Genomic DNA, 15,121 nt, shown 5'->3' on the forward strand with positions numbered 1-15,121 from the left:
AATGAGTGGATTTGGTGATTTTTTTTAAAAAGGAAATTTGCTAATCTCGTGTAGAGAGGAAGCAGAGGTGAGGAGGCAGGATAGGTACAGATACTCTAGCACGAGCAGACTGGTGTGTCTATTAACTGCCATGGGCTAAGCAGTGAGCCCGGGCACGGGGCAGATAATAACAATGGGATAGGCTACATTTGGGGTTCTTGAGATGAGCGGAGCACTGTGTGCTGCACCCCGAGCCTACTGGCTCACAATCCTAAGCATGCTCTAGGATGGATATTGAGACAAATAGAACCACATGCTCTTTGTTTTGGAACTGGTTTTTACAGCTTAGTTGTGCCACAAGTGGGCAGTAGTGGAATTGGAAACAGGTGACAGAACGGCCAATTAAGTAACCGAAATGATGAAAATCAAAGGACCGGAGGCAGCCTTCTGAAAATGGATTAGCACTAGAACTCAGCCCAGGAGGAATAGTCAAAAGAGGTGTGACCATGGCCTCTGGCATCACTCACGGTAGGGCTATATAGTTCACTGGTAGAGATTTACCAAGCATTCCTCAAACTCTGGAAAAAGTGTCAGAGAGTAAAAGCAAATAGGAATTTGTCCACTGGATCATGACTTACAGTAGAGAAAACACTGAAGTGGCCTCAGTGTAAATTTGCGTCAAATGAAAATACAATTTTACCAAATTTCTGCATTTTCTTCAAGAAAGTCTCACAGGCCAGCACTATAAATGAATCCTAAAAAGGATTAGGGAGAATGAAAAAAAGTCAAGCTCTGTTTGCTTTTTACTACTGAGAAATCCTGAGCCCTTACCTGCTGCTATTGGGATGGCAAGACTAACCTGTGGCATGCCCATTTCCTGTGACTGCTGGGAATTCATGCCTAGAAAATGATCCATCTGACCTAGTACAGCCCTTGTTGGGAACACTTCATCCCTTAAACCCAGTACTGCAGCCAGCCTCAACTCAAGCCACACTGAAAAGGTGAGGCCATATATTCAAGATTCAGATTTCTACGGTAAATATTCTATTCAGGGGGACACAACAGGGGACGGAGTTCAGTAGTATTATAATTTTATCTCAAGCTGTCGAGTTCTTGTTTATATCAAAAGCCACCAGCTTGCTTTTCTACCATTTCACTCCTCTCTCTGAGCACCGCTTCTTATCATTTGTTGTAAGGTACAAGGAAGGCTAGAGAGGGACTGTGCAAGTGAGAGCAAGGAGAGGAGGAGGAGGAGGAGGAGAAGGAGGAGGTAGAGGAAGAGGAAGAGAAGGAAGAGGAGGAGGCCCTTTTGCCTACCTTGTTCAAATGGAGCTGCTATAGTTTGGATCTTATCTGTCTGCCAAAGGCTCATGTGCTAAGTGCATGATTCCACCCGTAGTGCTAGATCCTTCAGGGACTAAAGGCAGGGAAGGAGGTGGAGTCTCTAAGAGTATGCCTTGGAAGGCATATTGGACTTGACTTCCCAGTAACTCAAGATAAGCAGCTTTGTTCCTCCCTGGGCTCCCTACCGTGGCATGCTGCTACTGCACAGGCAGAGAGCCAACCAGCCATGGGCTGCACCCTCTGAAACCGAGTCAAGGGAATTCATTTCTCCTTCAGCTTGACTACCACAGGGATTTTTTTTTCCCCAGCTGTGGAAAACTAAGTAACACAGGTGTCAGGCATTGAAATTGGGGTGGAGAGGATCAAGGAAGAATAGAACTGCAGCGGAGTTAAAATAAATAAATAAATAAGCCTACTAATTTTGTCTTGTGCTGTAGCCAATTTATGCCAAGCAGGGAGCTGGAAGACGCGTGTTATGTGTGTGGTAACACAGTGACTCCCTTGATAAGCAGGTTTGTGTCAGTGTTGTGCTGTTTGAAAATCTATGGGCTGTGAACTTGTCAGAAAAATTTGGGAACAGCTCTGGCTTTAAACGTTCATGCTGAGCATACATGAGGACACAAGGCTATCATTTACAACTTCCAAGCACAAAAAGGCCCAAGGACAAGAAAAAGTAAACAAGTCGGCAGAGGGCATCCGCTACACAATTATGTAGTATTTCAAATCCCTGGGATTCAGTGATGTAGGCCTGGGGCACAGTGCCCTCTTGTGGAAGTTACAGTTATACCTCTGCAGTAGCGATTGTGGCTTGGAATTCTTACTGAAGAATTCTTACTGAAGAATTCATGAAAAAGGTCTGAGGCCCCCAATAAACTCAGGAGGCAAATAGTAAATGGGGTCTTGATTAATAATAATCCCTACATCTGAGAGCACACCACAGTGTTCTGTGTTCCGGACGCTGTGCTATGCACTGTGTGTATAGGTTGTTTTATTTTCATAACAGTCCAGTGACGGAGATCATTTCCATTTTATGATTTAGGTGATCAAGAATTGAAGTGAGTAGCAGGAAACTGTCTAAGGCTATGCTGATAGGTTAGGCCCATGCTCTGCATTTCTGGTGCTGAGCTGTCTCAAGGGCTAAAGGCTGACTAACAGGCTTTAAATCCCGCATCATTCCCTGTACCCTATACCCCCCCTCCGAGCAGTAACAAGATATTTAACGACTACCACGGCTATCTCGATGCACTTTATACCATTGGCAATTTATGATATTTGCCCTGGAAATTGATTCAGCCAACAAATACTTTTCATGTACTTACTATATGATAAGTATTTTTATATGTGCCTTGGGTAGACCTATAAATTAAAATGTTTAAAGATCCTCAACTTACAACAGTTTAGCAGGAGGAAACATATAATGGGTGTAAACAGAAGGCAATGTGTGCTGCAAGAAGGTGAATGATGGCAAAGCCATGGAGGCAAGAGCAAAATGAAGAGGGTTGGGTCCTAGAAATCAAGGGCAAAACAGTGACCGTGGGAGCAAAGGGTGACCAACTGTGGTCAGATGGAATCTAAGAACTAAGATCATGCCAGGCAGTGGTGGTGCGCACTTGGGAGGCAGAGGCAGGTGGATCTCTGTGAGTTCGAGGCCAGCCTGGTCTACAAGAGCTAGTTCCAGGACAGGCTCCAAAGCTATAGAGAAACCCTGTCCAAAAAACAAAACAAAAACAATAACAACAACAAAACAAAAAAAGATCATACCATGTGGGACGAGATCATGTCCTTGAAAAGAATAGGACTTTGGTGGCTGAATTAACTTACTTGGAGTGGGTTTGAAAATAGAGAAATTGTAGCAGTAAAGCTTCCAAGACCAACCAAGACTAGAATAGAAAAGGAGGGAGAGATTAGGAAAACCTCAAAGCACTGTAAGGTGCGGCTACTTGCGGGGGGTTGGAGGGGGGGAGTTACTGGAGTAGTATTCCTGAGTGCGTGGGCGAGTGGAGTTGGGATCTAACTGGTGAATGGAAGGACGGACGGAAAGAGAGTTGCACCGTGGTTCCGAGAGGGAAGGTAGGGTGCAGGACACGGATGTGGAGAAGCAGAAGATGAGGTGAGGAAATTCTTTTCTCGAGAGAACAGATGGTGAGAATGAGAGTGAAGCGGAGTGCAGGAGCGGGGTGCACGGGGGCAGCCGAGGGTTTGGGGAGAGCAGATCACACTGGTTATCCGGTAATATTTAGTGCTTCTGCAGTGGTTTGAATGAGCATAGCCCTCCCATAGGCTCACATATTTGGATGCTTGGTCCCTGTTGAGGGACTGTTTAGGAAGGACAAGGAAGTGCACCCATGTTGGAGGAGGTGTGTCACAGGGGGTGGGGCTTTCAAAAGCTCACTCTAAGCCCAGTCGGGTCTTCCCCTTTTCTGCTTGCCTCCTGCCTATGAATCCTTCCACTAGTGCTCCAGAGACTTAGCTGCCGGCCTGTCACCGGCCCTCTGAAACCTCTGAAGCCAGCCTCCAGTTAGATAGTCTTTTACAAGCTGGCTTGGCCATGGCGTTTAACCACAGAACAAGATGGCTCCTTCGTGTGTGGTGCTGGTGAACTGAAAATAAACCTTCATTCCACTTTACACGTATGTTTGTGTTTTCCAGGCCATGTTCCCTCGGGTGGCACAAACCAGGGTAGGTAGAGTGTTGTTTATATTTAGAGTGGCAGGTGAATCAAATGGCATGCCCGGGAGAGCAGACTGCACATACCGTGGATCTTATTGTCTGGGCAGGGAGTTAGGCATTTGGGCACAGTGCAACAATTTCATAAAGCTCAAGGTTCCAGGGAGAAGGGGATAAGGACTGTAGAGAGGCATATGGAGGTAACAGTGCAGGGTAGACCTAGGTGTCTAGGGGTTCTGAAATGACTCGTAGCGATTGGGATAAAGGCAAATGATACAATTATCAGTGAGTTCAAGGCGGATAGTGTGCTAGGAGTGTTAGGGTAGAGTTGGACTTTGGGGCCCGTCTCTTTATCTCGAAGCAGATTTGTTCTCAGGATAGGGAGGTGCTATAATGGTTCACTAGCAGGATTCATGGGCTCATTTTCTGGGTGACATGTATTTTGACTAGAGCCCTTTGGGGATAATCACAAAGGCTTCCTAAGAACTATGAAAAACTTAACAGCAGGCAGTGTGTTTTGAAGGATCTAGAGACTGATTCTGGCAAGGGAACAGCTTAGTTGGGAGCCAAGGTGAAGAACCTTGCATGGACCGTGGGGCCCTGAGGTAAGACATTCCTGCCTCCACTGGGAGGTTACAGGCAAATGGAGGCACAATTTAGAACCCGCAGGAGGTCTGCTGGGGTCTGCTTAGGCCAGGCCAATACGTTCGGGGGGCTCTTTCAGTCCTAGGCTCGCAGTGCCATCAGAGTTGGTTTACCTTGGGAAACAGCTGCGGTCACCAAACAAATGAGAGTACCACTTCCCTCCCGAGTGTGTTTGTGTGTGAAACAGGATGGCCGAAAGCTAGAGCTACGAAGCAGCTGTTTCCCAATGGTCTCACATATGCACAGCCTCTCCAGGCCTAGCTCCCCTCTCGCATCCCGCACTGGAGGTAAGAAAAGAGGGGGCTTGGAAAAATCCGTTGGTACCTTGCTTCCCAGGGCATTCAGGAGCAGCCTGAAGTTTTCTGCCCTGAAGTTAGCTTTGCCCACCCTGGTACTGATTTCCTCAGTGCTGAAAAAGACATCGTCCCTTGGGGCTACTAAAAAAGCTGCTTCTGCTTTCCCAAGCTTGCTGGCTAGCTGCTCACCACCCCAGGATGGCCTGTGGCCTCGTGCTGGGCCCAAGTCATATTTGGACTCCGGTAAGTGAGAACTCTGTGGGCCTCCCACTCTTTTAAAATTACCAAATAAACAGATCCTTAAGGCCCCGGGCAGCCTTTGTGTACATAGCTGAGAATACTTTTTTTGTGTTTAAAAGAGAAAAAGGCAGACAGAAGAAACTATTTCTTGGCTCAAACTTGTTCTGTTCTTTCTACAATGTTCACTCAGGCGAGAATCAGGAGAAGACTACAGTGCTGAAGAGCCAGACCAGCTTAAAGTCGTGGATGGCAGTTCAAAATGGTACTTTTGAAAATGTGCGTGGGAAGAGCCCTGAGCGCCCCCCCCCCCCCCGCCCCTTGTCTTCATGGTGACTGTCCTCACCTTCTGGGGCAGATGAAAACCTGTTGCATTTGTTCATGATTAACATAGTCATGAGTTCCACTGAAGTTGTTAACAGGCTGAAAATCGGATCTGATATAAAGTGCCACGAAATTGAATTAAAAACAATATGGAAGTGGTAGTGTGTAGTCCTTACCCCCCAGTAGCCTGCCACCTGTTGGTTGTCTTAGCATTTGATCTTAAGGTGTTGACAACGTTGAAATGTAATCATGGCTTGCAGTCTTAAGCAACAACAGCGATGAAAACAGCAGGTGTATTCTATAACGTGGAGGCAGCTGGCTGTGCCCTTCAAATCGGGGGGCTGGGGCACGTTTCATGGTGCAATGGTCTAAGTTCAATGTGATTTACACAGATACAGGCTGTAGTTAGAATATAAAGAGCACAAAATTGGTTTTGGTTTTAGCCATCGTGTGTGTGTGTGTGTGTGTGTGTGTGTGTGTGTGTGTGTTCACGCAGGGGCCACAGGTCAATGTTGGGTATCTTTCTCGGTTCTTCTCACCTTCATTTAAGGCAGATCGTCCACTGCTCTAGAGCTCACAAGCTGGGTAGACTGACTGGCTGGCAAGTCCAGGGCTATTCCTGCTTCTGCTTCCTTAGTGCTGGCACGACAGGATCTTTCCTCACGTGGGTTGTGAGGATGTGAAGTGTGGTCATCATGTTTGCACAGCATCTCCCCCAGCCTGGTTTGAGTCATCTCAACTTTTCTGTGTGTTTCATTTTTAAATAAATAGATTTATAGCTAGACAAGTTTGCCTGAGACTCTCAGGAAGCTGGATGAAAATAATTCAGTAAACTGTATCATACTTACTTGCTCAGTTATGAAATACATGTTGGCAAGCACAACATTTTTCTTTCAAGTCATGGGATAAGGAACCTGGAAATCTACCATGCTTGTTAAAATGTCCTTGCCTGTACACGAACAGCAGTGCTTTCTTTGTGGTCTTAGTTATGGTTTGAACTGAAGTGTCCCCACAGGCTCATGCGAGGATTCAGTGTCTGGATGTCAGTTGGGATTTGAAGAAGGCATTGGCTCCTTCTATTGAGCTAATCAATAGATCAGTTCCTTGATTCGTAATCTGATGGCTGGTGAGCAGTAGGAGATGAGAGAGTAGTGGCATATGCCACGGAGAGATAGATGCATGCTCTTGCCTGTCCCTTCTGTGCTTCCTGGTCTTCACATTGGAAGATGAAGGTTGGGACAAAGAGTTAAGGAGTTAGTTGAGGAAGTGCGTCTTATGAAGCAGCTAAACACTATCAACAGTATAGACACATTAGCAAGCCTTAGCATAGTTCAATGCTATTTTGCCTCAACTCAGGCCCAAAGCAATGGATTCCCACACTTGTTCTGAAATCTTTTCCTCAGTTGTATATATGGTCCCCGAGGTTGACATACGATTATTTAGTGGTGAAACTCTAAGAGAACTATTGGATGTTTTAATATTTCCTACCTTTAGCTCTCTTTTTTCCATCTTGGGTGTTCTCAGTTTGTTGAGCTGTGGACCGCAGAACAATTGCCTCTCTGAGCTGGCAAGAGGAATCTGCTGTAGTACCTCTTGGTTAGGCACCAAAGCAGGTGGGGGACTCCTTCATAATTTCAATAACAGGATGCCCCCTTTTCTCTCCAACACTTAAATGACTGAGAATCTTGCACCATGCATTCTTTTAGGAATGAAAAGTTTGGGTTTTGATTGGCTGGCGTGAATTCCGTTCTCTCTTTGTCAGAAGTCACAATTGGTACCTTCTGGAACATTAGGTCATGGTTGGAGCAAGTGAATGAATGCTCTCAAGATCTCAAGAGCATCAGCACTGGAATCATTAATGGTTTTCCCCAGAAAGATGACCAAACCTTTTATCAGAACAATATGTGATAACTGCTGATTTGGTTATTTTAAAGCTGTTTTGATTCTGTTACTTCTTTGGTGCTCCTGCTGACTAAGACATTCTTGTGAATCCCAGAGACATCTGATGCATAGAGAAAGGAGTGGATACAAGGATTAGCTTTAAAAGGAAGCCCTAACTCCTCTTGACCATGCTGAGTTGTGATCAGTCTTGAAGACTGTAGTATCTTTCCTACTCTGTCTACCTGGCCACTGGGGGTCAATTCAAGTTGTAAATATCCAAATTGTGAAGTGGTAGGGTAACACCACATCTGTATTTAGGTTTTAGACAAAGTGAAAAAATACCAAGTGTTTGAAAAAACAAAACCAATGGGAGGAGACCCCTCGCACTAACAGCCTCACTTTGCTTGGCAAAGAGGTATAAAATAATCAGGGAATATTGTGTCTGGTGGTGTCCAGATCTGTCTAGTAAGAATACTGCTTGAAAATTCAAGGGGCTGGAAAGATGGCTCAATGTATAACAGTATTTGCTGCAGTAACTTGAGGGCATGAGGTTATAGCTCAGCACCCATGTAAAAAGCCAAGTGTGGCCACATGTTTGCATGTAACCCTAGTGCTGTGTAGAGCAGAGGCAGGGGGTGCTTGGGCCTTGCTGGCCAAGTTCAGTGAGAAACCCTGACTCAAAGGAGTAAGGTAGATATTGATAGAGCAGAATACTGGGATATCCTCTGGCCTCTGGGAGTTCATAAACAGATGCATACTTGCACACCATGTGTGAGGATACACACATACACACGCAAACATAAAAACACTATTACATGAGGATGAGGTAAGGCAAAGGCTGTATGGTGTGCATCTTGTCGCATCAGCTCAGTTGCCCCGGGGCACAGGAGAACCAGCGGAATGACTTGCTTTATAGTCTTTGAACTTTGTTGCCTATAACCATGTTCATCACTGAACCTTGGATACAGCAAAAAGGGAGGTGACATAGCATATGCAACTTGAAATCGAGGAGCTGGCTTGTATTTTTGAATGGAGAATTTAATACTTAAAAAATGATTTAAATGGTTTCCATGATGGAAAGGAAATGGTTTTAATGAGGGGTCTTCTTTTAGAATAAGGAGGTCCTTCCCAGATCTCTTGCCTTCCTTTGCCCAGACTCCCCCAGGTCAAATGTAAGTGGGATTCTAGTGAAGTAAGGGGAACACAGAATCCCAGAGAGGGATTCTCTCTTGATGAGTAGTACTCTATTTTAAACAGTGAAATGCGTTTTTATAAGAGTTCTCATCCGAGAAGTGCTAGCTGCTTTTCAGTTCAAATTCAGCCCCCGTGCATCTTCAAAACAGAAAGTCACAAATTAAATTAAAAATCTTTCGGCAAAGCTGCCAAACAGTTGGCATAATGTATTACATAACCCCCAAAGTAAGCATTCTATTTGTATAAATTTGGGGGATAGTAAAACAAAATTCAAAGCCTAAAATTTCAGTATTGGCATTATTTAAGGACTGATGCGTTAAAAAGCTTCCTCAGCCCTCAAACTTCTATTAACCCTGTTTCTTTGGCATTTTGCTGACATCCTAAAGAAAGGTGCTGAGGTGGCAACATTTCCATGCTTTATTGCACATGAATTTTAAGTGATATAATTTTTCTTTTTACCCCCAAATTTGTCAAATACATTTTGTGAGCTTATTGTTTCAGCTGTGCAGTTTCCTCTGTAATTGTAGTTGGTTGTTTTTACTCTTTGGTCTTTGACTCTTTGGGCCCTGCCATGTGGCTTTCAAGTAAATACACAGAGAATTATTCTTACTTATGAATGACTGGCCTTAGCTTGGCTTATTTCTAGCCAGATTTTCTTAAATTATCCCATCTACCTTTTGCCTCTAGGCTTTCTACCTTTCTCTATTTCTGTATATCTTTTCTTTCCTTCTTATTCTGCATCTGGCTGTGTGGCTGGGTTACTGGCCCCCAGCATCCTTATCTCCTTGTCTCACTCCCCTCTCTTCTCTTTTTCTTCTTCTATTTATTTTCTCTGCCTCATAGCCCCGCCTATTCCTCTCTGCCTTGCTATTGGCCATTCAGTTCTTTATTAGTCCAATCAGATGTGTTAGGCAGGCACAGTAACACAGCTTCACAGAGTTAAACAAATTCAACATAAAAGAATGCAACACATTTTGCCTCATTAAACCAATATTTCACATATAAATGAATGTAACACATCTTAAAATAACATTCCACAACATGTAATATTACATGTTTTTTATTCTTCTATAATAGCTATAGGAAAATAACAGTAAAACATTTTGGTGCAGTAATAACTATTGATATGATTTCTGGAGGCATAGCAAAAGGATTGAGGGTTCTGTGTCTTTTCTAGGCTCCTAGATATTCATTCTTTTTGCCTTTTTTTTTGTATTGCATTGAAAGTAATTTCTATTCATTAACTTATTGCTCAATACACTACTATCCTCTGCCAATAACACCTTAAATCACAGTGGTCTAATAATGTAAACCTTTCCCATTCAGCTCTTTACTATATCAAACTATACATTTTCAGGAGCTGTGTGTGGTGGTACATGCTGCTAACCTAAGCATTGGGTGAGTGGAGACAGGATCAGGAGTTCAATACCAGTCTTGGCTACATGAAACCATCTCAAAAATACTCTTATTTCCTTTTTACTTTTATTTTCTCAAAGTTTCCCTTCCCTCCCCTTTCCCTCGTCTCTTCCCCTATCTCCCTTCTCCCTCAGATCAACTCCTCTTCCATTTTTCGTTAAAAAAAAAAAAACAAACAAAAAGAGCAGCCCCTCTCAGGGATAACCACCAAGTTTGGCCTAATAAGATACCATAAAACTTGGCACAAACCCTGAATGAGACAACCCAGTAGGAGGCAAGAGTCAGGACACCCCCATAATCATTAGGAGCACCTCAAGAACACTAAGCTACACAACCATAAGGTATATGTAGAGGATATAGCTTAGACTCATCCAGGCTCCGTGATTGTGGCTTCAATCTCTGTGAGTGCCTATGAGCCCTGCTTAGTTGATTCCATGGGCTGTGATCTGATGGTGTCCTCTCCTCTAACCCTCTGGCTCCTATAATCCTTCCTCCCCGTCTTCTGTAGGGTTCCCCAAGTTCTGCCTAATGTTTGGCTGTGGGTCTCAGCATCTGCTTCCATCAGCTGCTGGGTGAAGCCTCTCTGATGACATTGGTTAGGCACCAATGGATGAGTATGACAGACTCTCGTTAGGAATCATTCACTGACATTTTGTCATGTGTGGTTCTATCCTGGGTCTCTGGGCTGACCTGGCTCTAGCTCCTGGCCATCCAGGCAGTGTCAGATGTGGTCTCCCTCTCCTGGCTTGGGCCACAAGTTGTACCAGTCATGGATTGGACACTCTTGCAAGTTCTGTGCCACCATTGTCCTAGCACAGCTTATAAGACTGCAGTGTGAAGGCTTTGTGGCTGGCTGATGATGTCCTAGTTCCACTGCAAGGAGCCTTGCCTGGGTAGAGAAGATGGCCACTTTGGGCTCCGAATCCCCCATTGCTAGGAGGCTTCATTAGGTCCACTCCTGTAGATTCCAGGGAGTTTCCACTGCACTGGGTCTCTGTATCGCCACTCAGATGCCCCCCAGTTGCAGTCATTTCTCCCAGTACTCTTTCCTGGCATCCCTCCCACCCCACCTGATCCCTCCTGTTCCCATCCCACCTGCCCCAAGTCTGCCACAAAATCTATTTCCCCTTCTTAAAAAAAAATCTAGATAAATGCATTTTCACCTTACTTGGCATTAACTTATATGAATTAATTTAATTTGGGTTATTTTCCTACAGGAAAAGAAATGAACACATGTAATTTTTTATATAGAATAAACTTTATTTTTTAATTAAAGACACAGATCAAAAATAAAAGTTTTATGTACATATGACATAGTGCAAACAAAAGACCTTAAACACCATGGGTAGACACATTGTTGGAAACAAAAGGATGATGGGGTGGGGGGATGGGCTTAGGAAGGTCGGCCTGGAACTGCCGGAGGGGGTCGCCTAGTAAAAACAAAACAAAATAATAAAAAAGGAAAAACATGTAGAGGGAGAAGACAATGTTTAAATTATAAAATAAATCCAAATAATGGCATGCAAAAATATTCCACAAAAGTCTAATTCAAACAAAAGAATAAACAAACAAACAAAAACCCAAATAAAGCAAGAGACCAGACAGTCATGCAGGAGACATGAGAGCACACCGCACAGCAAAGCTAGCAGCGATCCCGACTCTCCCAAGGCACTAGCAGCATGCTAAGGCATTTGTGCCCGTTCAAAAATGTTACTCTGTTAGACTGTGGCATTCTAAATCCTTGCCATCAAACTTAGGTGTATTAGGATCAGTATTAAATATATCTTTTAGACTGCATACTTGATTTCTAACCCTAATTTTATGACTCCCCCCAGTTATTTCTGAAGATGTAAATGGTGGACAGGAAGTGCTATAGGGTTCTGTTGACTGAAATCAGTTCACTCCCTCAGGCCTTCCGCTGGCACCTGACTAGTGAAATATTTTTCAAAGTGAGGAAATTTATAGGTCTCAAGATCAAATGAGCAACATCATCCCAGCACAGCTCGGGAGCTAATTTACAGTTAGGAATTTGTAACTGAGAATCTGAGGTTGTGCAGTATGGCAGCCTAGGGTGAGTCTAGGAAACATAGTAGGCCTAGGCTGGTTCTCGGTGGCCCCAGAATTTGTGTGAATTCCCTCTGTCTTAGAGCAAGGAACAGTGAAAATCCTGATTTATTGGGAAGCAAGTCCAGGGTATACACACTCTGGTTTTCTGGATACTTCTCTAGATTCCTAGCCTGCCTCACTTCCCATGAGTTGGGGAGTCGGGGTCCAGAGTTGTGCTGCTGCCAGACATAAGCCACTAGAATTTGAGATGACTTCCAGCTCCAGGGGATACAGAAACCTCTATGTTGCAAGGGACAGCTTTGTAGCAGACAAAGGACAGGACAAAGAAGGACCGCCCAGTGGGTTCCAGCAGAAGTCTGCACTTCAATTCCCTCTTTCTAACCAAGTCACTGTGAACTGACTCTTGTGGCCCTGTGAGATCATCTCAAACCCGTCCCTCTGTGGGACTTCACCTTGAACTACCTGGCCAGATATCCCGCAATGTACTTCCTTCTTGCTAAGATGATAGTTGGGTCTATAAAAAGCAAAGCCCCAAATGCTTCCTTTTGCTCTTTTTTGAAATCTTTTTGAGATGTTAATGGAACCAAACTGAGGGAACTTTTTCTTGAGGAGTGGTTACCTTTCGCAAAGTCCTGAACCAATTTTTCTCCAGTCCAATTTAATCTGGCTACATTAAGGAGGCCTCCCATCTCTTTAAATGATGAAAAACTTGTTCTTAGTCCCTGACCTACCAACTGTGGGGGGCCTGCAAGCCTTGGGCTTTGAGAGATCTCGGTAATGGTGTCCCTGGTGTTTTCATGACGAAAGTGTAATTGCATTTCTGTCAGGCTGAATGAGATTTATCACCTGCCCAGCAAACGAACTATTTTTGAGTTCTGAAGGGGCTGTAGAACACTCTAATTACCTCAGCATGGTGGGGAGGTGAGCCATTAAACCTAACAGCAAGTCCACAGTGTTGAAGAGACATTCTGCGAGCAGATGCCAAGAACACCTTCCCATGGGAGCCAGTTTGGTGTTCCAACCCAGAAACAGGATCAGACATATTATGCCCTAAAACAGATTTCACTGGCAGCAAGAAAATTTGCTTTAGACATCATGGTGACATTCCCTCAGCAGCTCCTTTCTTTTCATCCTCACCCCGTCTCGAACGTTCATGTTGCTGTCAGGAAAGCACCACTGATAATAACAGCGTCACTGGATCTGTTAGTTCGGCCATGGATTATGACATTTTTTTTTTGCTATTCCCTTTTCAGAATTCTATATTTATAGAGTGTTTGAAGGCAAGTGCTGAACATGTGTAGTTTACATGGAAAGACAACAAAAGTCCTGGAGTACTGAATTAACAAATTTCAGAGCTCAATAAATATATTCGCAGACCCATATAATGTAGTTGAGATTATACATGCAGGTTATATTTTCTTAAATGCTCAGAAAAATAACTTCACAGATCCGTTTTTCCAAACGCAAAGAAAAAGAGAGGAAAACGTCATTAAAAATTATTGGTAAGAACGGATGAGACCCTCTCAGCTCTGCCCCACGGCTACAATTTAGGCTGGTGGTGCCCTCGCCCTGGGATGAACTCTTGGAGGGTTTTCTTTCTCTGCTCTCTCTAGTCTGTGGAATCTCACCAAACAAACTCTGCTTGCTTGCTTTGCCCATCTTTTAGGTAGCTTAGCATCCCACCACAGATGGGTGAGCCGGAATCATGGGGAAGTGAGGAAAGAAAGGCAACAGGAATGGGGTGTCCTCACATCTTCTCTGGGGAAGTTTAACTTTAAATAGCTGGCTTCTTCATTCACCATAACCTCATAAGTATAATGAAATTAGTCAACGCAGTCCCCCCCCCCCCCGGAAAGGGGAGGAGAGAAAGTAAGGTAGGAAATGACGAGTTTCCACCCTAGTTTGGTAAGAATCGGTGCCCGTGCGCACCTCTTCTGTTTCCATGCACCTTGTCTTTCGGGATCTGCCTACAGGAAGCTCAGGCACCATTGGCACAAAGCTGCCAGTGCTTCCGGATGTCCGTCCTGAGCTGGGACTTCACCTTGCTCTGGCACTTGAACTCATCACACAACTTTTTTGTTGGTGTCAGTAAAGTAATCACCACGTCCAATGGCTTTGCCTTGTGCCTAGTGTCCCCAAAGTGCTGTTTCCTGAAGCAGGTGACTTAGGACACTCGTTCTGTGGGACGGTGCACGAATGAAGCTTTTCTGATCAAGGAAGTCAAAGAAGCTTGTGGACACTATCACTCCAAGAGTCAGTGTAAGCTTATTTATTTTCTTTCAGTAAAAGCCATTTACATTGTAGCTGCCATCTCCCAAAGTATACCGTTAAAATCACTCTTAGTGTCTGCGTACGAGCTTTATTACAAGCTCAGGAGAGGCGCTTTGGGAGGCTTTGAATTAAGTCAGTAATTTTAGACCATATCTCTTGCATATATTCTAATTCCTATGTCACTCCAGCACCAATAAACAACCCATTGTGTGACAGTATCAAGAGTTGGGAGAAGAATGTGGGTGGAGTCAGGTTGAGTCTCATGAGACCAGATGCTAGATGCGTTTCTCAAAGTGTAATTAAAAGCTTGCAGCAGAAAGATGGGAATCTTGAGAACAAATCAAGCAGAGATTTACAATGATGGCAGAATTGCTTTGAAAATACAAATGGAAAGGTGCCAAAGAGTGACAATACTGTTCTTTGGGTTTTTAGAAATTATTCCAAATATTATTAGCATACATTAAAATAGCGTGCTTAAAACCAAACACAAGTGACTAGCCTGGTTCCTACCCACAATCTCCCCCAGTAGGCTCCGTCCATTGAAGGCATGGCTTCTCCATTTGTGGGAAATGGATCGAAAAGGAAATTGCATCTGAGAAGAGCAATCTGTCCAGCTCTCTTTCCTATGATTACATAATCCTGCTCGTGCCTGGCAAATTAAACCAATATTTCTCCTTCTTAACCCCTTATTGTCTTCACTTTGGTGGCACAGCCTAGAACCATACATGGTTAGGGAGCTACGATCAGAGCTAGTAACCAAGAGTGTTTATTATCTGGAAACACAACTAGGAAAAGGATTG

The 15,121-nt window shown here is 44.1% G+C and overlaps 1 protein-coding gene across 1 annotated transcript in view; it reads right to left on the bottom strand.

Moving 5' to 3' along the window:
• Nucleotides 1-11,299: 11,299 nt before the first annotated feature.
• Nucleotides 11,300-15,121, bottom strand: part of Dnm3 (dynamin 3) — a 471,739-nt gene continuing 467,917 nt past the window's right edge. The window contains exon 21 of the mRNA XM_075988409.1: nt 11,300-11,413. Within this exon, the coding sequence (XP_075844524.1) occupies nt 11,377-11,413 (37 nt within the window). The 3' untranslated portion in view covers nt 11,300-11,376. The remainder of the gene's footprint in view (nt 11,414-15,121) is intronic.

The sequence above is a fragment of the Microtus pennsylvanicus genome, chromosome 10, assembly GCF_037038515.1.
Source record: "Microtus pennsylvanicus isolate mMicPen1 chromosome 10, mMicPen1.hap1, whole genome shotgun sequence".
In the NCBI taxonomy this organism is placed as follows: Eukaryota; Metazoa; Chordata; class Mammalia; order Rodentia; family Cricetidae; genus Microtus; species Microtus pennsylvanicus.